This window comes from Poecilia mexicana, unplaced genomic scaffold, assembly GCF_051168715.1.
Source record: "Poecilia mexicana isolate PSO_F unplaced genomic scaffold, ASM5116871v1 scaffold_4, whole genome shotgun sequence".
NCBI lineage: Eukaryota > Metazoa > Chordata > Actinopteri > Cyprinodontiformes > Poeciliidae > Poecilia > Poecilia mexicana.
Window position 1 is genome coordinate 1,244,050 of NW_028263373.1, and position 23,959 is coordinate 1,268,008.

Consider the following 23,959-nt stretch of genomic DNA (forward strand, 5'->3'; position numbering starts at 1 on the left):
AGCAGCAGCAGATTTCTACTCTTGTATAAATAATGATTTTGAAGAAAATGAACAGGAGATTTAAAGGAATAAGTTTGCAGTCGATTTCAAACGTAAATAATAAATCTGTGAAAATAAACTTCCAAGGAAACATTAAGTTAATGTGAGATCAGAGCAGAAAAGAAACAACGCTTTGAGGCAAAACTTCAAGCCAAGTGGAAATTACTGATGCTGATGCACGGTGAAAGTTGGCTGGCATGTCACAGAACTGAGATGTTTGCTGCTTTGTGGCATTTTAGCTGCAAGTCCAGCCATGCTTTCTGTGCACCTGTGTGTCAGAGCAAGAGCCTGAGCTGAGAGCCTGACACCGAGATGGGCACAGATAGCTCCCAGAAGCAGTGATTTTCATCAACTGCCTCTGGCAACGTCTGCAAATGCGTGCAGACACGAAAGCTACAAAGTTGCATGTTATCCGTCTGTAAAATGCTGTGAGCATGAGCAGGAGGACAAAATGACTTAAAAAGAAGCAAAGGAAACATGCAGCTGGTGTAATTTCAGAAATGCAAAGAAAGAAAAGAAAGAACTGGGAAAAGAAAGACGAGAATTGTGGTGGTAAAAGCAGAAAAGGAGGTGAAAGGGTTTAATCAGTCCCAACTTACCTGCCTTTGTCTTTGTGTACGTTTTTTACACGACTAATTCCTACAGGTAAAATTAACTCAGATATTTACAGTCACTGTTTAAAAACAGAAGCGTTTTCTGTCACTGTTTAGATGCCGCTCAGCAAAGAAGATGATGTTACTCTAAAACCAACACAAAAAGCAAGAATACAGTTTTAAAAGCAGGAACTAAAACCTTTTTTTTCAGGCTTATTCTGCAGTTTGATGAAGCTGAAGTTGAAATATTTGGCCTTAATGCCATTGCTGGTATACCAAGCATCTCCTGTCTGAATGCTGTCTTAGATTGTGATGGCCTCTGACCTGAACCCTCAGAGCCACATAAAGATAGTTACAAAGTCGGCCTTCTACCACCTGATGAACATTTACAGGATTAGAGGACTAATGTCTCAGCAACATCTAGAGAAACTCATTCAGTGCGTTTATCTTTAGTTGCATTTATTACTGCAGCAGCGTCTTCACAGGTCTGACTAACAAATCAATCAGAAAATTGATCCAGAATGCTGCTGCTGGCTTTCTGACTAAAACCAGGAAGATGGAGCAGATCCTTCCAGACAATAAACTTAAACATTTTCTGTTGGTTTATAAATCATTGAACGGCTTGGCACCACAACACGTTATAGATCTGCTGCTGTTGTCATAGCAACCTTCCAGACATCTCAGGTCTTCTGGTTCTGCTCTGCATCCAGAATCAAACATGGAGAAGCAGCTTTCAGCTTCTATGCACCACAAATCTGGAACAAACTTCCAGAAAACTGAAAAACAGCCAAAAACACTGAGTTCCTTTAAATCTAGACTAAAACCCCAGCAGATAGAGCTGCTTTTGAAACATAATAAATGAAAACCAACATTTTGATATGCAATGACATTACATTCGAAAATGTAATGTTTCAACTGTTGATTTTTGTATTTTTATGATTTAAAGCACTTTGTACTGCCTTATTGCTGAAATTTGAAATATAAATACAATTAACTGATTGATGGAATATCATCAAAATGGCCAAAATAGCATCTTCATTACTGAAGTTAAAATGTATTTACCAAGAAATACACCTCTGCATAGACCAGACTTGCTTTATTTAAGCTTACCAGCTGATTTTCAGCTCAAAGTTTCCAGCATCATAACACCAGGAGCTGGAGGAATCTGGATGGTGGTGATGCTGATGTTATTTTTGCAGCCTAATTTAATTGGCTGGATTCTTTGTCAGTCTAATGTGATTGTTGAAATGGATACCCTTGGACTCCAGAGGACGGCCAACGCTGGCATTGGAGAGTGGCTGAGTAACAGGGGAGATTGTCCTCTGATGCTGCATTAGCTGCTCTGCTCTCCCAGTTTGTTCTCTGCCATAGTTACTTTGGTATGTGGCGAGTATTTGTCAAACAGCCAGGCCTGTTTAGATCATAAAACGCATGAGTCTATTTATACTCCAGGGTAAAATGGATGCTCTAGAGACATGTGGTCATGGGAAACAGCTGAGGTCAAACAACAGGAAGAGGAGAGGAAGACAAACTCCCGAGGGACAGAGTCCAGCTCGTTCTTTAATAATGAGCATATTTAAAATTTAAAAAACAAGAAGTTTTGAGTGTTTTTCTCCCAAATCAATCAATATAATTCTCCCAACATGCCCCTCCCCCCCCCTCTGTTATCTTCCAACCTTTTCCAACCAGCCATGTGTAACCCCTTAAAATTTTACAAGATAAACCACTGATGGTCGGGGAGAAGCTTCCACGCTTCAAAACGACGCACATCTGTTCAGTCGTCTTCACTGCTCAGCCATAACTCCCATCATCTGGCTGAAAGATGCACTGCAAAGTCTTGATGTTTGTAGTAAAAGACGAGCAAGGAGGCAGAGTGGTTTCACTGGCATGCGTACCTCTCGCTTCTTTCCAGTTGTTAAACTTCTCAGACTTGTTGGCTCATCTTTAATCACATAGACGCAGTTTGACGTTAATCTACTTCCTAATTTCCTTTTAAAGAAGTGAAAGTATTAGTGGGTGGTAAATAAAATGCTCTATACTGTTTACCAGATTTTACCAGCTAGCTTAGATGTGTTTATGCTAAAGCTCACCAATCTGATTGATGCTCAACCCCAATTTCTTTCTGTTGTTGCTAAAATCAGATTATTATTGTTTTCTGGATTGTCGTTCATGCTACTAATTTCCTTCTGTGTGAACGGCTTACGAAAAGACAATGTGATTTTGTTTCTCATTCATTGACGCGTTTCTACCTCAAACTACTGAAATTTTATGTTGGGGCAGGACGATGTGGCTGAAAAATGTATCACAATATAAGAGTTTTCCTATCAGTCAATATCAACAACTATTGATTAGTTTTTTTGCTCGAAATATCTGAGATACTGCCCAACTGGGGATGCGACCTTTTCTGCTTTACCCTCATTTTCATCTCAAGCTGTTGTACTCATTTCCTCCATTCATACAGTTTTTAGTTTTATTTTTAGAAGCACAGAGGCAAAACCTTAAACTCCTGCTGCGCAAGTTACTCAGCAGGTTGTTGCTAGGTAACCGAAGAGTGAGTGAGTTGCTAGGTAACCAAAGAGTGAGAGAGTGAGTTGATGTGACTTGCCTTCCTTTGTTAGCTATCAGAGATTGAGAGACCAAAGTCTTTCCTCTGCCTACATCCCCCAGAATGCTGTGCGGTTCTGTATTGATCACATCTGTTGATAAATTTATTGTCATTGATTTATTGTCCAGCCCTAGTTTAGATGTTAAAAGTAATAAAAAAAACTCAACCTCCAGACGACCTGCCTAAGGAAAGTTCAACAGAAGCTAATGACTTAGTTTTCCAGACGGTCAAATCTCTCGATTTTACATTTTCGCCAATTGAAATGGTTTTACTAAAGACAGTTATGCATCTAAACGCTTAATAGAGGTAGTAGTTTATAATCCTGTGAAAAATTGTGTGAAAGTTTGTGACTTTTATCAACAAATAACATACTGTTGGAGGAAAAAAGAGCAAGAATTAAGTTTTGTTTTTGTTACTAGTCAAAGCCAGTCAGAAAAACTGGAAATTTTGTTATCTGCAAATTATTTGGTTCATTTTTCAGGGTGTTTCATCTTCAAGTAGTTAAATCAATACTCCAAAAGATTGTAATAAAATATTTAAACAGCCACATTCTTGCTCAATTAGCTTCTTCTTTAAGCTTTTATTTTTGTCCATTTTATCACATAATATTAAAGTTTCGATGCTTATGAGTTGGTTACAAGAAAGTCAAAGCATTAAATTATTAAACTTTAAATGGGATGTTATGTAAAAAAATATTCTGCAACAAGGTCAAAGTGTTTATGTTTGAGATTAATAGCTTGCAGAAAGCAGCAGTTTGCTAGATGTTATTAGTTCTACATTAAAGTGTTGTGCTGTAATGTTAAGAGCGTTATTAGATGATGGATTGACTGGAGGGACAAAGATTACGGGATCTTCCTGCAACATCAGCATGAAGTGCATCTCTGAGATTATAATGAAATAGCAAATGAAGCCAAAAGCTTTGTATGCATGAGTGTGGAGTATCGCATTTGTCAACTTCTGCTTAAAAAGTAAGCATGCACTTTAGGATGAAAACAGCATAATATGATGTTTTTTAATGGAGCATTCATTTTGTCCCAACTTGTATAGCTGTGGTGATAACTGCTGCTTTGCGTTTTCTTAAAGTATTACTCTAAACTGACTCTTTTTAGATTTACTTTATGTCATAATGTCATTCCTTCATCAAAAACATACCTGGAATGTTGCCTTGATGTTTGAGAAATCCTTTAATCTCCATGGCAACCATTCAGCTGTCCAAAACGCCTGGGTGGACCAAGCTCCGCCTTCGAGGTGCAGCTCCTCCTTGGAGGTGCATTTTCTCTGAAGGAGCTTCCAAGGTGTTAAATTACAAAGTCAATTTTTTATTAAATCATTTTTTATATATATAGTTTTGTTTTGAAAAACATGAAACATAAAGCTGGTAGTACTGGTTGTCTCAGTGTGAATGACAGACTGGAATGACCTCCACTCTTCATTAAGGTAAAGTACTGGTAGACTGACAGGAGTCCATCCTCCATTTGACCTCCTTTTCTCAAATAGACATGGTGGCCCACGGTGGATCAGATCCGAATGATCCACATGATGGATGGTAGTGAAAGAATCCTCGAGAGCCGCGGCTCTGATAACCTTTAGTGACATCACATTTGCTCCCATGACATCTCTTACTGAGATTGGATGGGGTGAGGAGGTGGCTTACCGCACATGCTCAGTCTCTGAGAAAGCTTCCTCTGTTGTGTTTTCACTGATGGCGCGTCTTTCCCCACACACTGAATAAAAACACACACAGGCATAAAGCAAGGAGGCTGTAAACCTTCAGCGGCCATGTGTGCCCTGCCACCCACGTCACGCTCATCCCGACGGGAACAGGAATCAGTCCGTTTCATTCAGAGTTGGGTAGAAACTACTTAACTCAATTACAGATATTTGAGTAACATTTTTGAAAAACAAAAATCCTTTTGTGAGTATTTTTACTAGAGTAAAATTTCTGGACTTTCTTCCCACTGAATGAAAAACAAACATGATTTAATCAAAAATTCACCAGACAGACACAAACCTGATGTTTTTATTAATGTTTCATAAGTTTTTTATTGAAAGAAACTGATTTGGAAACATTTTCTTTTGCCTGATTTTGTTACTTTTGTTACTTATATAAATTAGCTTATATATTTCAATATTAATTGATAATTGATCAGTTACTGAGTACTTGAGTAGAGTTTTTTACTGTTTTACTCTTGAGTAATTTCTTTCTCCTAAGAAATGTTGACTTTTTACTTAAGTAAACACATGTTGAAGCAGTTTCCACCTCTGTTGTTTCTACATGTTTAATTATTTCTTGGTGACTAATTTCCAGCCAACATGATATGGAAGCAAAAAAAGTTTGGTTGTTTAGTAAATTGACAAGTTGCATCAGTTACAGTATCATGAATGTTTTCATTATCACAGAAACAAAAATACCTCAAAAAGTGTATGTAACCCTGAGATCGAATTTTTTTTTGTTTTGCTAGTAAACTCTAAATAGATCATTAAAGTTGCAGTATGTAGCTTTTATAATAAAATATATTTATTTTTACAGATGTCATGACAGCATGGTATGAGACAGATAATCGGTGGAACCAACCAACCACTTCTTGCAGTGCTAACTAGAAACAGTCAGAGCTAGAAGGCGGGTCTTAGCGCTGTCGATCACCACTCCACGTGGCGTCTCTGCTCATCCTGCTTAGCCACACCCCTCATTGTCTCTTGGCTCCGCCCACATAGTTGAAATTTTTCAAAATCTTTGGGGGCGGGGCTTTGCTTTCACATGAGTGTTAGTTACAGTTTAAATTACTGTTTTGCTGTGAAGTTTTATCTAAAAGGTAAAAAGAAATGGACATGAGTCTTGTTCTTCATCAGCAGAATGAGCTCAGTAAACCAGATTTTATTAATCAACAGCTTGCCAACTTCTCTTCCAGACAAAATGCTTTATCATAATGCACAAATCAATATCTGGTCAAGAAAACGGGAGCAGTTTAATTCTTAAAATGTTTGCTGTAAAATCACTGATGTAAAGCGTTTGTCAGCATTTGTTTTATGTTTGTTTTTATTGTTTGTGGTTTTTGGTTTAATGGATGTTTTTGATCAGGACCTATCTGAGTCGGATCTGAGACGTGTTTAGACCTCCAGTATTTCTTCTAAATGCTTAAATAGGTTTTCTGTGTAATCCTTCAGGCAGGAAGAGCTGAAGGTATTAATGTGAAATGCATATTCCTTTTAAGAGATTTAAATATTTTAAGGATGTTGCCTGATTAGTCTGGTGAATGTTTTGTCACAGCTACCCTCCTGTCACAAAATTGTTACAGATCAGTTACCAGTAAACGGCCAGCTTATCATCCTGCTCATGTTGTATTCATGCTAATTTCCATCATTAGTTTTGATCTCCTGCTGCTGCCAGTCACATTAAGAGGAGGAGCAATGAAGACAAGAGTTTCAATTGAGTGGAAATGTGCAGATTGTGGGCACACTTCTACTAATGCGCTAACACCAAGCTAATTTTTCACTTGGTGCTTTAACTTTTTTGCTAACTTTAAAAATGTTTAACACACTTTATTTCTCCTAAATTAAATTTTCCATATAAATTCTGAAGCACTAATTTACTGAAAACTTTCAGTTGAATTTGACTGTTAAGGTTTCTTTGGGCAGTTTGATGTTTTCATGCTCTTATTTTGAAGTGGGTGGAAATGGTTTTAGGCAGCAGTAAACAATCTGCTGATGTCCTGATGTCCTGCAGTCAAGGCTCGACTGGTCAGTCAGGCAAAATAAGCTACAGTTGGCAATTATCAACCACCATGTCACTGATTCGACCGTGTTGAGAACAATATAAAACAGGCATTGTAGCTAATGTCGTAATTACTGCTCAGCATAACTAACCTTTTAGCTAGTGGTGCTAATTTGAAGTAGGCTAACAGCAGTGGAAGCAACTCGCTGGAAAAGTTGTCAGGTTTTTTTTTCAGCAAAATCAGTTGAAAACTAGTTGGACCAAAATAATAAAACCAGTAAAAGGTTTTCATTACCTGTGAAACTTCCAAACAGCTGGAAGTGTTGAAACTACATTAAATCAGGAATTACATCTGTCTATTCCTGTTGAAAATCTGTGTTTTGTTTTGTTGGTTTTTTCCTCCTAAGAAATGTTGTGAATGTAAAGTATTCATGTCAGGGTGTGTTGTCTGAACCCTTAAAGTGATTTGATGAATTCCATTGCATTAGCTGTGAAAGGCCACTTGGCAGGAGGGATGAGAGGCAGAGATAAGTTGGTTTAATTCCCGTGGCTCAGACTGAATGCAGCAGCTGCTTCAAACATGTTATCAGACGTTTAGAGAGAGTTAAGATCTATGCTTTATTTTTGTGTGAAATGAATGGATTTTCTCTTGATGTTTTTCAGGTGTAAAGTTTTCATGCCTCTGATTGCGTTCCTGTGTGGTCATATGCATCGCCATGAAGCACCAGTCTATTTCCCGCTGGCTGAGCCAACTTGGACTGCCGCAGTACTGCATGCTGTTGGAACAGGAGTATGATGGTGTAGAGGTAATTCTACCACAGGTTTCATACTTAAAAATTACATTTCCAAAAGCTGATGAAGCTGATCTGCAAAGAAACAGTTTAATTTGTTGCTGTCATCATTTTCACAGTTATTTTAGGATGAAAATAGTTTTTGTTTTTCAATCTACAGGGCCTGGCTTGAACTATTTCACATTTTGTCTCTTTAGAACAACAAACTTTAATTTTGGGGGGGATTTTATGTGAACAACTAACAAAAATCTGCACTATTAAGTAATCTTCAATATTTCTGGAAACATTGATTCCAAATTTTAATTCTAATTTTGAACTTTGCTGCTTGGGAAAATCATTTTTACCTTTCATTCTGAAACTAAACATGATGCAACATTTGCATAACCCTGACAGATTTATTTACAAGCCAAAGGCATCATTCAGGAGGAACTATGGTATTCAGATAAAAGGCACTTTGTTGTCCGTCGGAGTCTTAAGACATGAAGTATTTCTAAAGACGTGAAGTTGAACTGAGGATTTTAAAACAATCCTGTCCATTGAGGTGTTGCAGTAACTGCAGGAAGAAAACTTCTCTGCTCTAAGAATGGCAGTGTGAAGAGAGGTGGTTTTTAAGAGTGTTTCCCACAGCAGTTTAATAAAGCAGCCCAATAAAAGTGGATCAGGGGCCTATTACGCTGAACGGCCCCTAATGGAGCAGAGGCCGTGTTTACGTCCAGACATTTACCAGCTTCTTTCTGAAGCTGCTGTTTGCTGAGGGATGAGCCAGTGTATGACATTAGTTATTCCATTCCCGCTGCTAAAGCTTTCCTTAAACATAGAAAGTCATTATAGAATGGAAAACTGGAGGTTTAAAGAAGTACAGAGAGAAAAATTAACTTTCAGGTTTATTCTAGTCCCAAATGGTACATGATATTAAAACAAACTTTAGATGAAACTTGAATATCTTCAAATTCAAGGGAAAAAATGTGTGTAATTATTTCAATATGATGGTTAAATTTCACTGTGTTTTCTGTAATTTTGCTTAAGTGAAAAAACAATTATACTCTACAAAAATGCAAAATCTCATCAAGTATTTTTGGTCTAGTTTCCAGACTTATTTAAAGTCTTACTGCACTTTAAATAAGAAAAACTAACTTACAAGTAACTTTTCAGCAAGATGTAGGAGCTTGTTTTAAGTAAATAATTACTTAATATTGATGAAAAGTAAACTCTGCCAATGGAACAAGACAGTTTTCATATATTTTAGTGAAATAATCTGCCCGTGCCTAGAATTTGGTTGCTAGGTGACGGACTGAGGTTGCTAGGTAACGGCACAACTGCCGGTCACTTATGAACAAGTGAACTAAAATGCCAGTGTGATTATTACTTATTCATTATCGTTAAGGAAGTATTTACTTAAAAAAAGCTCCAATATCATATGAAAAGTTACTTGTTGTTTAGCTTTGTCTTATTTCAAATACATATTTGAAATAAGACATATTATTTCAAATATATCTAATTTAATATATTTAATATATCTTATTTCAGATATATTTGAAATAAGATATTTGCACTAGAAACTTGACCAAAAATATGTATTTGCAGTTGCGATGGTCTTCAGACTCTCAACCGCAGTCTGTTTTTTTAACCATTGCTTGTTATAATGAGCTCAGTGCAGCGTTGCTAAACTCCCTCTGCATATTGTAACAACAATATCCGACTCAGTGGCTCCAGGATAATCAGGCTCCTTGTGAAAACATCAGTTTCTGTTTCCATAGCAACTCGACCAGCGTACAGTACAACCGACAACCTCCAACATGCACAATGTGCCAAAGGACTTCACTGTTTTTATTCTTCATAGCTCCAAATTGTTAACTTTATTAATGCATCAGAGATAAAATAATGAACGCTGGACAATCTGATCTATTATTCCAAAAATTGTTTTGCCAAAATAGCCTCGATTTTGAGCTTTTATTTCCAAAATCTCTTTACTTCCTCTCTTACTTCAGATGATCTGTTGTTCTTTGCTGCGATGCTAAAAGCGAGCCTTGCATTAATTACCCTTCTAGCTTGGAAACTTTGTTTTTGCTTGTTGTAGTTTTTTATTTTTCATTTTAATCTCCGTTCTTGGATTAAAATGGATACTGAAAATCCTAATTAGGCCATTCCGATTACTTTCCTCCTGATAAGACAGTCAAACACTTTTTGGATAACTCAAGTCTTTAATCAGGTTTAAGAACAGTGATCATCTAAATTGTTCGTCTTGTAGATTAGTGGTTTAGGTTCATCATATTTTCTTTAGTTTTAGCTAATCAGTAGAGAGAAGATAAGAACTGAACAGCAGGTTTCTTTCCTCTGTAGTCCACAGGTGGGTAGAGTGTCCAAAAATTGTACTCAAGTAAAAATAAAAAGTTTCCGTCCAAGAAATTATTCAAGAAAGTGTAAAAAGTATTTTGAAATGAAATGAAATGAATTTTTTTTTTTATTCGAACATGATACAAATATAAAAATAAAATAGTGCACAGTAACAAGAAGTGCATAAGAAAGAAGAGAAAATACAGATTTTTTGTTTCAGTTAACATCATGCTCAAAATGGGGTAGGAAGAAGTGAGAACTTATAAACTCCTACCCCTAAACACTTGAGACTTTAGAGTTCTACTGTCATTAAAAAAATCAAAATCAAAGTGGCAGTCAGAAGTAACAGTTACTAATATTTACCTATACATTTTCCCATTTTATGCTATATTTCATAATTTTCAGTTACTCATTACTTGAGTGAACTTTTTACCAATTATTTAATATTTAAAAATTACATCAGATGAACCAAAATATAAAGTTATGTGGAAATTTTGGTATTTTAAGGACAAAAACGAAAATAATTCATATAAGAAACAGAAAATACGAAAATTGGGCAAAATATTTTTTTTCCAAATCAGTTTCTTTCAATAAAAAAATGTAAACTTTAACAGAAATTGCAGGTGTGTGTCTGTATGGTGAATTTTTGGTTAATATGATGTTTATTTTTCATTCAGTGGGTAGAAAATCCAGAAATTTTACTCAAGTAAGAGTAGAGATACTTTATAATAAAATTAGACAAATAAAAATAGAAATATAGCGTAAAAGTACATTTTCAAAAAAGTTACTCAAGTAAATGTAACTTGTTTCTACACAACTCTGGATATGTCTTAAAAATGTTGTAGAAACTTGGAATAAATTAGATATTCTGATTGAATTATTGAAGTAACTGGTATATGATTAATTATTATTCATAATTTTAAAACATGCAGCTAAAAGCATGTTTTTGATGAAGTGGCTCCAGAAGCATTCCTGCCTCGCTGCCCGTCGTTTCATTTTCTTCATTGTTGTATCGACCCGAATGTTTACCCAAGCCAAACCAACATCTTTGGACTCCTGTATCAACTCTTCAAAGTGCTTATTTTGCTGCTCAGCGCTGTGCGACCTGGAAGAGAAAGACAAAAAGACAACATGTCAACTTGCTGCTCTGTGCGACAGGAGATGAGAAAGATGGCGGGAGGGAGAGATTTGGGGATAGATCTGCCAGCTATTTGTTTCTGTAGAGAATGTTTTTTAGCCAGCATGTTATTACTGACCTGTCTGGGCACGTTAGCTGCAATGATCAGCTGGAGCGCTGCATTTTTAGACTACTAATGTGATCACGCATTGTACTGCTTCTGTATTGGGTACAGAAAAATGTATTTTGGTTGCAGAGACTTGGTGTTTTTGTTTGGCGTTTTGCTGTGTGAACAAGAATTTTGTACATTTTTATTCTTCCATGTGGGTCTTAACGCTTCTAAAAATATCTAAGTTGATGTTTAAAAACATTAATGTATGATTGGTGTCTGGAAAAACCTCCCAGTTGTTAAGTGATATTACTGCACTGTTACCTAGCAACCCCAGCCAAACCTGACACCGTTACCTAGGACCCAATCAGAGCTCCAGCATGTGTGGTCAGCTGATTTTGCCTCTGTATGTTCTGTACAGTAGCTGCTGGGAAAGATGAGAGTTTTGTTGTCTCTTTCAGAAACCACTTGCTGCTATCCATACAATAATTATCGATATCGACTGATATGAAATATTTATATTTTCATAAGTTTTCAGCCTTATTGTCCAATCCTATTGCTGCATTCCTGTTGGTTGTGCAGGAGGCTCCACTTCTGCTTTTCATTTTCATGTGTGTATGTAAATGTTGAGTTAGGGGGGCGTGGCCAGCTGCAGCTTATTTGGATTTAAAGTGAGAAGAAGCCACAAAACAGCTTAAAATGTAAAAGATCTGACCAGATTAAAATCTCATTATTTGAGAATTGTTTTGAAAAAAATAAATAAATAAATAAATAAACATGTTTTAAACATGTTTTTTATCGCCCATAAACTTATTCTAACCTGTTCCAGGAAGCTTGATGGGTCTCCTTTAAAGATAAATAGTTTAGTTTGAGCTGGGTTAGCGCCTTGTGGTGGCAGGCGGCGTGTCATTCACCAGATGATTAACGTTGGCCTGTGGTTCTGAAAAGCGGTCAGCGTCTGCTTCAGAGATCATTTCAGTTAATGTCAGCAGGGCTGAAGGTGCGTTTGTTCGTGTGCTAAGAGTTTCTAATCACAGGAGCTGGATGAGGGGAGGGCATGGCACCTTCTGGGGAGCTTTTCCTTTTACTCCTCTGGAGCCACCAAGCCGTCCGGACTGATTGTTTTCTGACTTCCTCAGCAGTGTTATGTGCAGCATCTAGTTTAATAATGGACCAGTGCGACTGAAGGTTTTTCTGTGAACTGATCAAATGTAATAAATCTTGCTTTACTGTGTTGAATTACCTGGAAAAAGCCAACTTGTTGTTGAATACAGCTTGTGTTTTAGGTGAGTTGTTTAACTGTTGCAACGCTGTGAAACAGTCGGAAAAATGTCACATTTTTCATAGCAGATATTAAAACCCAGCTTTAAATGTGCTCTTATTTCACCTAAATTAGCATTAATTACTTGCTTTGTCTCAGTAGATAAGAGTAACCTACACTATATGCATAAAATCAAGCATGTGTAACCCCACTGTATTTATTCTAACGAGAGAAAATCAGCAGCTGTTAACATCAGTCCAACATCCACTGGAGAAAATACAATGAATAACCCTAAACAAACTACACAGCAGCAATGAACAGTTGCTAGCAGTTAACGGTTGTAAATTTAAACGGCTAAAATGCACATTAATTATGACGAAAGTTAAAAACTTAAACAAGACATGGCAAAATTACACATGAATCCCAATAAAATTAGTCTAAAAATGATGTTAAAATGCATCACTTGTGAAGAAAACAGAGATTATTCTAAAACACTTTCTACTGTTACAGAAAAAGGGGGAGGAGCCGACAGTTACTGGTTACTATGGCAACCACCAACAGAACTTGTATACGCTATTCTGTTACGTGTACAACATAATTTTATTTTCAGAAGAAAATAAACATTTTAAGGAAGCAGATTTGAATTTGAAGAATAAATAAACAGATTTTGACTAACTTCACGTCTATAATAATGTTAAAATAAAACCGTGTTGCATGTAAATGTCTGATTTCTTTAAGGTGATGTTTGTTTGTGATGTTTTCCAGGATCTGCTCCACCTGTCAGAATACGACCTGCTGGAGCTGGGCGTCCACAATCACCTCCACCGCCTACACCTGCTGACTTCCCTGCACCTCCTGCACGAGCGAGAGAGGAGGAGAGGTACCTTCATCGGCCACTAGGGCTAGGCAGCGATTCGGATTTACCAAAATCAATCCGATTTTAGCGATTTTTGATTCACACAGTACAGATTTTACTTGGATATGGAAGACATTCCCAGAAGAACTAATATTGCAAATCGTAGAAACTAACTTCACTAGTAATGATGAATATTTAAATCAAGAATTGAAGCCAGTACATTATGTAAGTACATTACACCAGAACAAAATGGCAAAGCTCATCTATAAAAATGTGTGGTGGTAAACATTTTATCAGGACACAGAAGGTTCATTTACACACTTTAGAAAGGTTAGAGAAAAACTTTGGCCTTTTTAACACTCAATTTAAATGTTTTATGAATCGATATCGGGGCATTAAACTGAAATCAATCCAGCATTAATTGATTCATCCGTATAGATGATCCATTCGTTTCAACCAGTTTGGAGTTCCAGCCTGCCAAAGAGCAGAGGATGATAGATTACTGTCAAGTGACGACGTGCTGATGCCTCAGGGTTCTGCTGATGGGAGAGCGATGTTCGGTTGAGGACAGCACTGTCACACACACACACACACACACACACCTATTAAACCCTGCAGGCCTCAGCACCATTCTGTCTTCCAGCCCACAGCTTCAGGTGACAAACAGCTTTGTTTGCTCAGTTTCCCGTGAATTACACTGTAAATTCTCTGCGTCGTCACGGCGACTGAGTAATGCGTGGCGTTGCTCTACACAAAGTTATTGCGGCTGATCTTTCCGGTCAACACAGCTGTGAGGAAAACAAGATTAAAGGCCGACAATGGAGATCCAAATGAGCAATCCGCAATCAAAACAATGGGTCGCCTCAAACGCCGCGCCATACTTTTTGGCTCTGCTGAACGTTTTTCAGACGATATATCTTTCCAGAGCCGCTGTAGGAAGCAAAGGCTATAAAAAGTCTCGTATCTCATTGTGAAGCCAGTAATTTGCGAGCTTTGCTGGACTGCAGCTTCTTATAAAAACAAAAATAGGCACCAAGTTGGAGTAAATCTAAATTCTTCACACTTACAATTTGTTCTAGTTTGATCTATTTAAATGTATGGTTATTGCTTTCCTGTTTTAGTCGCTGTATTTGAGATTTGAATGCCTGTAGAAAGAAGAGGGAATGCGCTTTGAGCAGGATGGGAGGTCCTTCAGCTGCAAAACCAAAAAATAGTTCAGAATCCCTTTCATCCAATTCTAGCAACCTTATCAAGAAGGAAACTTTTTAATCTCACCCTAAAGGAGAAATCCTGCAGCCTCCCAAACCCAAAGCTCAGATTTAGATCTCATTAATCCTTACAAACTTAATTTTTAACATATGTAACCAGAACTTTGCCTGAAAATCATGATTTTTAAGGATTAAAAGCAGTTGCATTGCAGGAAGATAATTTCTGTGTGAATGTGTGCCAGGTACTTTCCTCGTTGGCAGAGATTAAAATGCAGCCGTCCAATTAGAGATGCTTCAGCTGCAGCAATTACAGGGTAAAAATGGCCGCAGCCTCTCACACACGCTCACACTTCACACATATCTGAGGCATCTTGGCTGCGAGTCTGTTTACTTTGAGCTGTTGCTATGAAGGTGAAACCAGTGCCTGCATTTTTATCATGTTTAAAGGATTAACTAAGGGATGGACGAGGATTAGAGCCACTGAACAAAAAAAGAATTCTGACTTCTTCTCAGATTCTGTATTTAATCTGAGTTTTAATCTGAGGTTTTTTCAGAATTCAGATTTTTTTTTTCCAGAATTAATTTTTGTTTCGTCTAAATTCTGATGTTTTCACAAAATTCAGATTTTTGTTAGAATTCTGATTCTTTGTTCTCTAAGAAATTTGTTATTTTTTGTCTGAATTCTGCAGTTTTCACATAATGTTTTTGTTTTTGTCAGAATTCAGATTTTTTTTCAGAATTCTCAGTTTAATCTCAGGATTCTGACTTTTCTCAGATTTTGATTTAAATATCAAATTCTGACTTTAATCTCAGAATCCTGATTTTCTTTCAGAATTCAAACTTTTGAACTCAGAAGATTAAAGTCAAATCAGAGAAAAAAGTTAGCATGTTTCCTCCTTCTCTTCCATAGCTAAGAGTATTAATGTAATTTTAAAGTAAGAATGAGGAAAGTTCTCAAATTACCGCTTGTATTAGTTTTGATATTTGATGTGAAATCTAGTTTGTGCTTCGTCTTAATTTTATCCCACAACTTTTACATATTGACAGGATGAGATGGGAAACTGTCACCATGACCCAGAGTTAATATCAACATTGTTCTGTTTCTGTCTCGCAGTCATCACTCAGCTGGAGTCTCTCATATCAGGATATCTTTCTCCTTTAACTAGACTCATTTAAAATAAGAACATCCTGAATAAGAAACAAAATGTCCCCCAAATTATCCAGATTCTCTTTAGTTTCGTTCCGTTTCAGCTGATAAGACTCAGTATCTAGATTTTATTTCAGGATTTCTGATCTGTGTTCAGTTCTGTTTTGATGTGAACAGAACATGATGCATCATGAACAATCAGCCACGCCTTTCTGTAAAGTAAAAATAACCGCAATCATTGAGTGAGATCTGTTATCGACTTCCTGCTTAACTCAAAACATCTAAAAAAACGCAAAGTACCAAACGCTCAGCGTTCGTTTTTATAAACATCCTCATATCTCATGGTTGCCTCTCAATAAATGCTATTTGGAGAATAAAACACAGTGTTGACATGTGGAATCTGGCATGTTAAGCATATTTTAAACAACACAATGTAATTAATATTACAGCAGAACTAATCCTGTGGGTTAGAGCTGCAACTTAACACTTTTCTGACGATTCATCAGATTCAACAATCGTCTCATTCAGCAGATTTTACATTTTACCACAAAAACACATCATTCCTTTAGTGTAATGTATGTTGACAATGATGCCAAACATTTATAGTTTATAATTTGTTTCTAAGACTCAATCCAACTCCCATTTTGCTTCTACAGAGCAGTTTCACACACAGCTAGGTTGATGCTAAAGCAAAACAAGTGTTTCAAAACATCAGATTGAATTCAGAACTTTTGAACACAGTAACTTTTGCTGCTAAGGATTTTGACTTTTTGAAGCTTACACTCACATGGACGCCTGTCGCTGCGTCTCCATTACATAGGTGGACGAAGTTTTGTCCGTATTTTGCTAATGTTGAAAAAACACTATTTCACAATTGCGGCGTTTCCACGTTAGCATTTTATTCAAACGTTGGAGTGGCTCCGGGTGTGGCGTTTTCGGTAAACTGAAGTCGGCCATTTTACAGTACAGCTGTGGATTCAACCCCTTATAAGGACAGTTTTTATGAACTCTGCTGTCAAATAAAATCACAAACAAACCATCTTCCTCCTACCACTTCCTGTCGTCTTCTTTGGCGTTTCCCCCGTAGTAACAACCGGCTGTTGATCATGTGACTCAGAAGATTGTGGAAAAAGTGTTTCTCTTGCAGTTTGGCTAAATAAATCTAAGTTGATACTTGGAAAAAAAAAACTTTTATCACAAAATGTGAATTTTTTTTTCAAAATTTGCACGTTTTCTTTAAGTGAATTTATTTTTATTTGAATTTGCGTAATTTTGTGGCTAACAGAAATGCACTTAGTGTTATCTAGGATAACCCAACTTTTTCTGTCAAAAGAAATTATAACTACAAATCATAGAAGATTTTCCTTCTCACTATTTACTGCTGCTTTTTAGGATTAACAGAACCAAGTTAAAATGGAGAAACTATGAAGATTGCTGCTTAGCTCCTGTGCATGCTGCATGGTGGTGCAGTCGTTTGCTCTGTTGCCTTGCAGCGGGACGGTCCAGCGGTTAAACCTCTCAGGGGTTTTCTCCATGAATATTGCCCCATTCCCTCCCTCGGCCTTACAAGGACAAACAGTTATAGACGAATTCGAATGATTTCACCTGAAAGCATTCGCTCTCCCTTCTCCTTGCATTAAGGAATTTAAACCTGCGTAAAGACGTTTTCCGATTAATCTCCACGATGCAGGCAGAAGCAGGTTTCTGGGAGGAAAAGATGAGGAATTTACAGAAATGAGAAGAGCCTCATTAAATTTGTTTTTTCAGGTGAGAACAAGCTCGCACAAGCACGGGAAATAGCTTTTATACCTTCGGTGTAAGACGTTGTACATGCATACCGTATGTACATGTTGGTACTTATGTACAAAGTCTCTTAAAATAAGTTTGAAGCAATTAGGTGACTAATGAGAAACTCTGGTGTGCAACTTTTTCCTCTTGGCTTCAGGCTGCATGTTGCATCGTTTAGATATGCCTTCCTTGTTAAGAAGTTGCGTGGAGTTAATTATTATTATTGGGGAAATTACTGTTGACGCTTTTCCTCATAATTAACTTTCACAATTTTCCAATAACGTTTTGGAGCAGCTGGTGTTTACTTCTGATTCTGGTCGGAGACGTGCACATGGGCACACAAGCATGCATCTGTATACAAATCTATTGGAAAGAAGGGCAGCGGAGGAGGAGAGGGAGGAAGGAGACGAAGAGTCCAAGGAATGAGGGGGAGCGAAAAGAGAGACGGACGGTTAGTGGGTGATATCAGGATGAGAATGTTCTGTGGAGACTTTGTATCGTTCATTTGAGGTGCCAGAGCTAAAACATGTTGACAACCTGAAAGCAAACTGCTGTACTCTACCGTAACGCAGCTCTGAGGGGGTAAAGTTAGTTATTTTATAGTTTGATGGAAAACTGAAGGGAATAAACTGGTGTCCAACCCGTGTTCAGGTTGGAGCATCTGCTTTCACTACTGGTGCCAAAGCAAGAATTTCTGTTAACAGGAAATGTGCTAATCATAATATTTAGTCATGCTAACGCTAAAAGCGCTATGCCAACATGGACTTTTGCAGAAGCTAATGCTAACGTGCTCAATACAGCCACGTTGACCCCCACCATGTGTCAGTGACACGTGTTGCAACTTGAGCTGTTGCTCTCAGCAGGCTGTAGTTTTACAGCAATGCATTCTGGGTACACAGTAAATGTCATGCAACCCTCAAGGACCAATTTAATTTCTACATCATAATTTGCGTGTTCGATAACGCCTTTGGATATTCATGTTTATATTTTGCTCTCTGCTTTCCTGTTTCTGTATGTCTCCTGCTTTAAATAATATTTTTGGGAAAAAATAGGATGAAACATGAAGAGAGGAAACAGAACTCTCCTCACCGACTTCAAAATAAGAGCATGAACATAAAAATCTTAACTTCTTGAAGAATTCCTAACAATCAACAACCGAAACTTCAGCACAGATGTTGAACACAGATGTTTACAAAATAGCCAAGGAAATTAGAGCTTTAGTATTTAGCGGGAAAAATTAAGGGGAAGCTAAGTTTGCTAAACGTTTTCAAAGTTAGCAAAAGTGCTAAACACAAAGCTAGCTCCGCTATTAGCACTTTAGCAGAAGAGAGCCAAGCACTGCAGAGATCCAAAGGTGGAAAAATGACTGAAACTCTGTGGTTTGTGTTGGTTAAAGCTTTGATTTAAAATGTAGCAAATGTTATTGAATTGTGAGCTTTGAGCTAAACATTAAACTAGCAGATGAAGGTGGCGGCACAACATAAAAAAACTGGTTTCTGTTTCAACTGAATGTATTTAAACACATTTCTAATGACTCTTCACTTCCCATCTATTTACTCATCTTCTTTTGAGAACAAAGTTTTAAACATAACGACCCGTGCCAGGATTATATTCCTCCTCTTCGCTATCTAAACTGCCCCCTCCTCTGGGTCGGTTTGAGCATTTTGGGAAATCTCAGGTGATTCAGGAGAAGATTATAGATTTGACTCTGACTCAGTGCGCAGCTTCTTGGAAACACCCTCACAGACAAAAGATGACAGGCGCCGTGAAACGGAGCACAGGTTGACTCAGAGAGAGGAAAACGGGAAATTAGATTTTTACTTAGAAACCTGTAGATTACAACTTCCCTAAAAACGACCAAAACGTCTCAGAAACCACCAGAACATGGACCTACAAACAATAAATTCTCATACAATATTTATAAAAATCTTAATTTTGGGATCTTGTAGTCGGTCTGAGAAGAAGCTCAACACGCTAACCTTTATTTTAAGTTACATAACCGAATCGTTTCTTGCTCACAAGATTAAATAAAATTATTTTTAGATACTAGCTCTATTTTTTTATTTTTGGTAATTTATTTGTTGCACATCTTAAATTCTTTAAATTCCAAAGAATTTAAATTATTTTTGAAATAATTTAAATGGGTTTAATTCAAGCAAGTCTATTCACACCTCTTTTTTCTTTCTTTTTATTTTTACATTTCATCAATAATTATTGTTCTCAATAATTAATAGAAATACTTCACTGGCATTAAAGTAATCACATTTCTGATATTTCAATGATATATATTTGAGTTTGGTAACGAATTTAATCATGACTCTTCAAAACTTTAAGGTTACCTCCAGTAATTTTTGGGTTTTGAAATTAATTTTTTTGAAAATCTGGATTTTTTTCCACCGATTTTCTCCTTGATAGCTCAGAGTGATGTCACTGAGGGCGGCCATCTTGTTTGACAAAATTATCTTATTTATTTGAACTTTGAGTTCAGGTCAACTCTATGATGAAATATAGCCAGGCTAAGATTTGTTTTGTTTTAATTATGAGAATAAATGCATAAAATTACAGGAATATAGCTGCAATATCTCTCCAAAACAAAAAACAAGAAACTTGAAATGTAAAAAAAGTCGTACTTTGGTGTAAGTTATAGAAATAAGGCAAAACTCAGTCCAGAAGTTTTTCTCTTATTAAAATAACTTTTTGTCTTAATTTTAAAACATTCATCCTGCTAATATTACGAGACTTTATTTTCATAATTACACAGAATGTCTCAAAGTGTGGCTTGATGCCCTGTTGTGCATCTCACAGAATGAATAATTGAAATAAAAGCCACTTTTTAAAAATATTTTCTGTTTTTAATTTATTTGTTAGCAAAAAAAGACGAAAAATAAAGCTATTAAAATCTAATTTGATATGGAAAATATCTGAGATTTTAATTTTACTATCGGAAGAAACATGTCGGTCAATTTAAAAGATTTGCTTTGTAAATTTCCCACAACTACAAATTTTACCGGACGACAAATTGTCCCTGAAGTTTTCGCGATAAACGATAATATTGTTGTTTTGAGACCATTTTCAAGTGATATAATGGTAACAATGGGACAATAATGAAGTAACTCATTCTCAAAGATCTTTAATTTCTAATGAACATTTAACACTGCAACTGGAAGACATTTAAATTTTCAAAAGAAATAAAACAAAATAATTATGAAGTCTCTGTAAACAAAACTATCCTTAAAAAAGCAGCTAGTTGAGACCAAAACACCAAAATGAAATTGATTTTAGAGAAAAACGATAAATCATCCAAAAGGAAATGATTGATTTTAATGATAAATTAAAATATTCTTTTAATTCATCATGAGATTAATTGATTTATTCACCCAGGAGTATCTCAGTTTTCTACTGCTTTTACATTGTTTCAACAGCGGGTGGCGCCACAAAGCACAAGTCCAAAAATAAAATAAAATAAAATAATTTAATCAATTCCCAAACATTTACTCTTCTGATGACGAGATCCTGAAGTTGCTCCAATAAAAACATTTTAGGAACAAAACGATAATCTTGGAGGGCCGATCCAAAAGTTTGTGTCTGAGTGTCGTAAGTGGGTCATGGGATCATCTTTAGCTCCTGTTGCAGCAGGATGGGGTTGTTGCATTGTCTGCAGGAAAACACACACACACACACACACACACACACACACACACACACACACACACACACACACACACACACACACACACACGTGTCTGTATGTTATCGACTGCAGACAATACAAAGGAACCAGAGGACAAAGACAGGAGAGAGCGTTATCCTGAAGGCTGCCAGCCTCACGTTGAAACCAAACAATCTGAGTTAAACTCCAACGTTAGGAAGAATCCAGCAGGACTTAAACCTGCAACACGCAGCTGATTTAAGCTTAAGCCAACATTGAGTCAAGCGGGTCAGCCTCATTAATCTTCAGTTTCTAAAGTTCCTCAGACATGTCGCAACCTCACTGGGATTAACTTGTTTTGTTCCTTCACTGCAAAAACACTAAATCTAACCAAGTGATTCTGGTTTAGTTTCTAATGCGAATGTCTTAGAAATAAGACAAACACTAACTTACAAGAAACGCATAACATGAGGAATCTTGCTTTTTTAATGATGCATAAAGGATGTATAGTGACACTGTCATCAGTATAAAAATAAGACTGTGTTTGCGGTGCATCCAGGACTTGTGCAGGTCTAGAATTGGGAAAGGCTAAAATCTGTGCAGATCACACACATCCTGGACACAAACTGTTTAGACTTCTACCGTCAGGGAGAAAGTCAAAACAAGAATAACCCAAAACCTGCCTTTATGTTATTAACCAGAGTTGGAAGCAACATTTACCTGAGTAACTTTTAACCTTTTTGAAAACTTGACTTTTAGCAGTATTTTTAACTACACTGTTCTTTTCACTTTTACTGTAGTTGTTTTATTTCTGCTCTTGAGGAAAATTTTTGGATTAAAACGCGTTTTAATAAAAATCCACCAGACAGACACACACCTGCAGCTTCTGTTTAAGTTTCATCAGTTTTTTATTGACAGAAACTGATTTGGAAACATTTTCCTTTCTGGATTTTGTTACTTTTTTGGTACCTATATACATTTTTGTCATTTTGGTTCTAAAAATCCCAAAATGTCCCCATAACTTTATATTTTGTTCTGTCTGATTATGTAATTTTAAATATTAAATTATTGATAATTTGATCAGTTATCAGTACTTGTGTAGACTTTTTACCAAATACTTTTTACTCTTTCTTTAATCATTTTTTGCGACTTATATGTGAAGTAATGCTCCTCTTACTGGAGTACAAGTATTTTTTTCTTTCTAAAAGTTGATATACAGCAGAAGTTCAACATATCCATAAATTAGAAGAAACAGAAACACTCCGAGTCTCTTGTAGATTTCCTTTTCCATCACCAGACCATTTGGCGTTTGACGCGGAAAACAAAAGAAATATGAGGCTGTGCAGGAAACGCACCGGAGAGGAGGTGAGCTGGATGTGAGAGGAGGAGTCCGGCTTGATGAGACAAAAGGAAAACTCCTCCCAAACGCAGAGGAGCAGGAGGAGGAGCTGGACGCTCGCAAATCGCTCCCAGGAGAGACGAGAAAGAGGAGGAGGATGAGGAGGAGGGCCGGGCTTCTGATTGTGCGCCGCTGCTTGTTGTTGCCTGCCTGAAGCGGCGCGAGTGTGCAGGACGTTCAGCCGGTCAGCCACTCCGTTTAGGAAAGCATGAGAAGGAAAAAGCTTGGAGGAAGTGTGAAGGACTGAGAGTTGAAACAGAGCAACAACCCGGCAGAGATTCTTACAGGTGAGGGTCTGACTGGGAACACAGGAATGACTGGACGTTGGCGCTGACGGCACCTGAGGCCGCCAACGATCTACCAGGTTTATCTGAATATGGTTTGGATCTTCTAAACTTGTGATTTCATTGCTCCTGACCGACTAGTTTGAATCTTTAAGCGAGTTATATTTGCTTTGACAGTTTGTGGGCAGTAATTTATCGTCCCCAGGCGCTGGGTGTTGCTGTGGTCGTTGAGATTGTTGAAACCCCAGCAGGGCATAATTATGAGAAAGATAACAGATGCAATCAGCAGCCCGGCTCCTGAAAATGTTTGTTTAAATCTCACACAAGACGCTGATTTCTGGTTCATTTCTTCTCCCAAGTTACTGTTTTTTTGTATCAGATGAACTTTTGCTCAAACCCAACAGATGGGATTTACTTTGACTGGACCGACTCGACCTCTGACCTTCCAGGCGGTTTTAAACGACGAGCCACAGGTCAGATGATGACATGCAGACGTTTTGTTGGAGCGAACAGAGCAGCAGTTTCTTTCAGACATTAGTCAGAGTCGTGTCTTAAGCTACAAAGCAAGATTCAGCGTTTAAATCAGGGGTGTTCAAAGTGCGGCGCGGGGGCTATTTATGGCCCTGGGACTGGATTTGTGTGGCCCCCAACTGCCACTCAGAAATGATACAAATTTGACCCGTAGATGCATAAGGAGACTTTTAAAATATAACAAGGGTATATTGTAAAGTAAATCAGCTTTGATTTAATCTATTAAACGTAAATACAGCAAACTTTTTCAAAGAAAGTAAATTGTTCAGTTGACCCCAAAAGAAACTGAAAACTAGATGATACAGCAAACGTTCAAAATCTACAACGGTGAATCAGGGCAATTATGGATGAAAAAAGAAAAAGTTTCCACCAAAACTTTGAGAGTAATCAAATTTTCTACCAGGAAAGTTGAAAATTTCTGAGTTTCAAGTGTGAAAAATGTTTGACTTTTGAAACTCGTGAACATTTTGAAAGTCAAAAATGTTGAAACATTTTTCTAGAAAATTTCTGGGATTAAACTCAAAATTTCACATTCT

The 23,959-nt window shown here is 37.1% G+C and overlaps 1 protein-coding gene across 2 annotated transcripts in view; it reads left to right on the forward strand.

Annotated features, from left to right (window-relative positions):
- The window catches only part of bcar3 (BCAR3 adaptor protein, NSP family member), a 74,393-nt gene that overhangs the window by 1,035 nt on the left and 49,399 nt on the right, over positions 1-23,959 (forward strand). Inside the window, exons 2-3 of one of the 2 annotated variants that reach the window (XM_088004704.1) lie at positions 7,613-7,755; positions 13,327-13,441. In XM_088004704.1, the coding sequence (XP_087860830.1) occupies positions 7,666-7,755; positions 13,327-13,441 (205 nt within the window). In that variant the 5' untranslated portion in view covers positions 7,613-7,665. Of the gene's footprint in view, positions 1-7,612; positions 7,756-13,326; positions 13,442-22,736; positions 22,896-23,959 lie in introns of those variants that run through there. The other variant, XM_088004705.1, reaches the window with a different exon arrangement.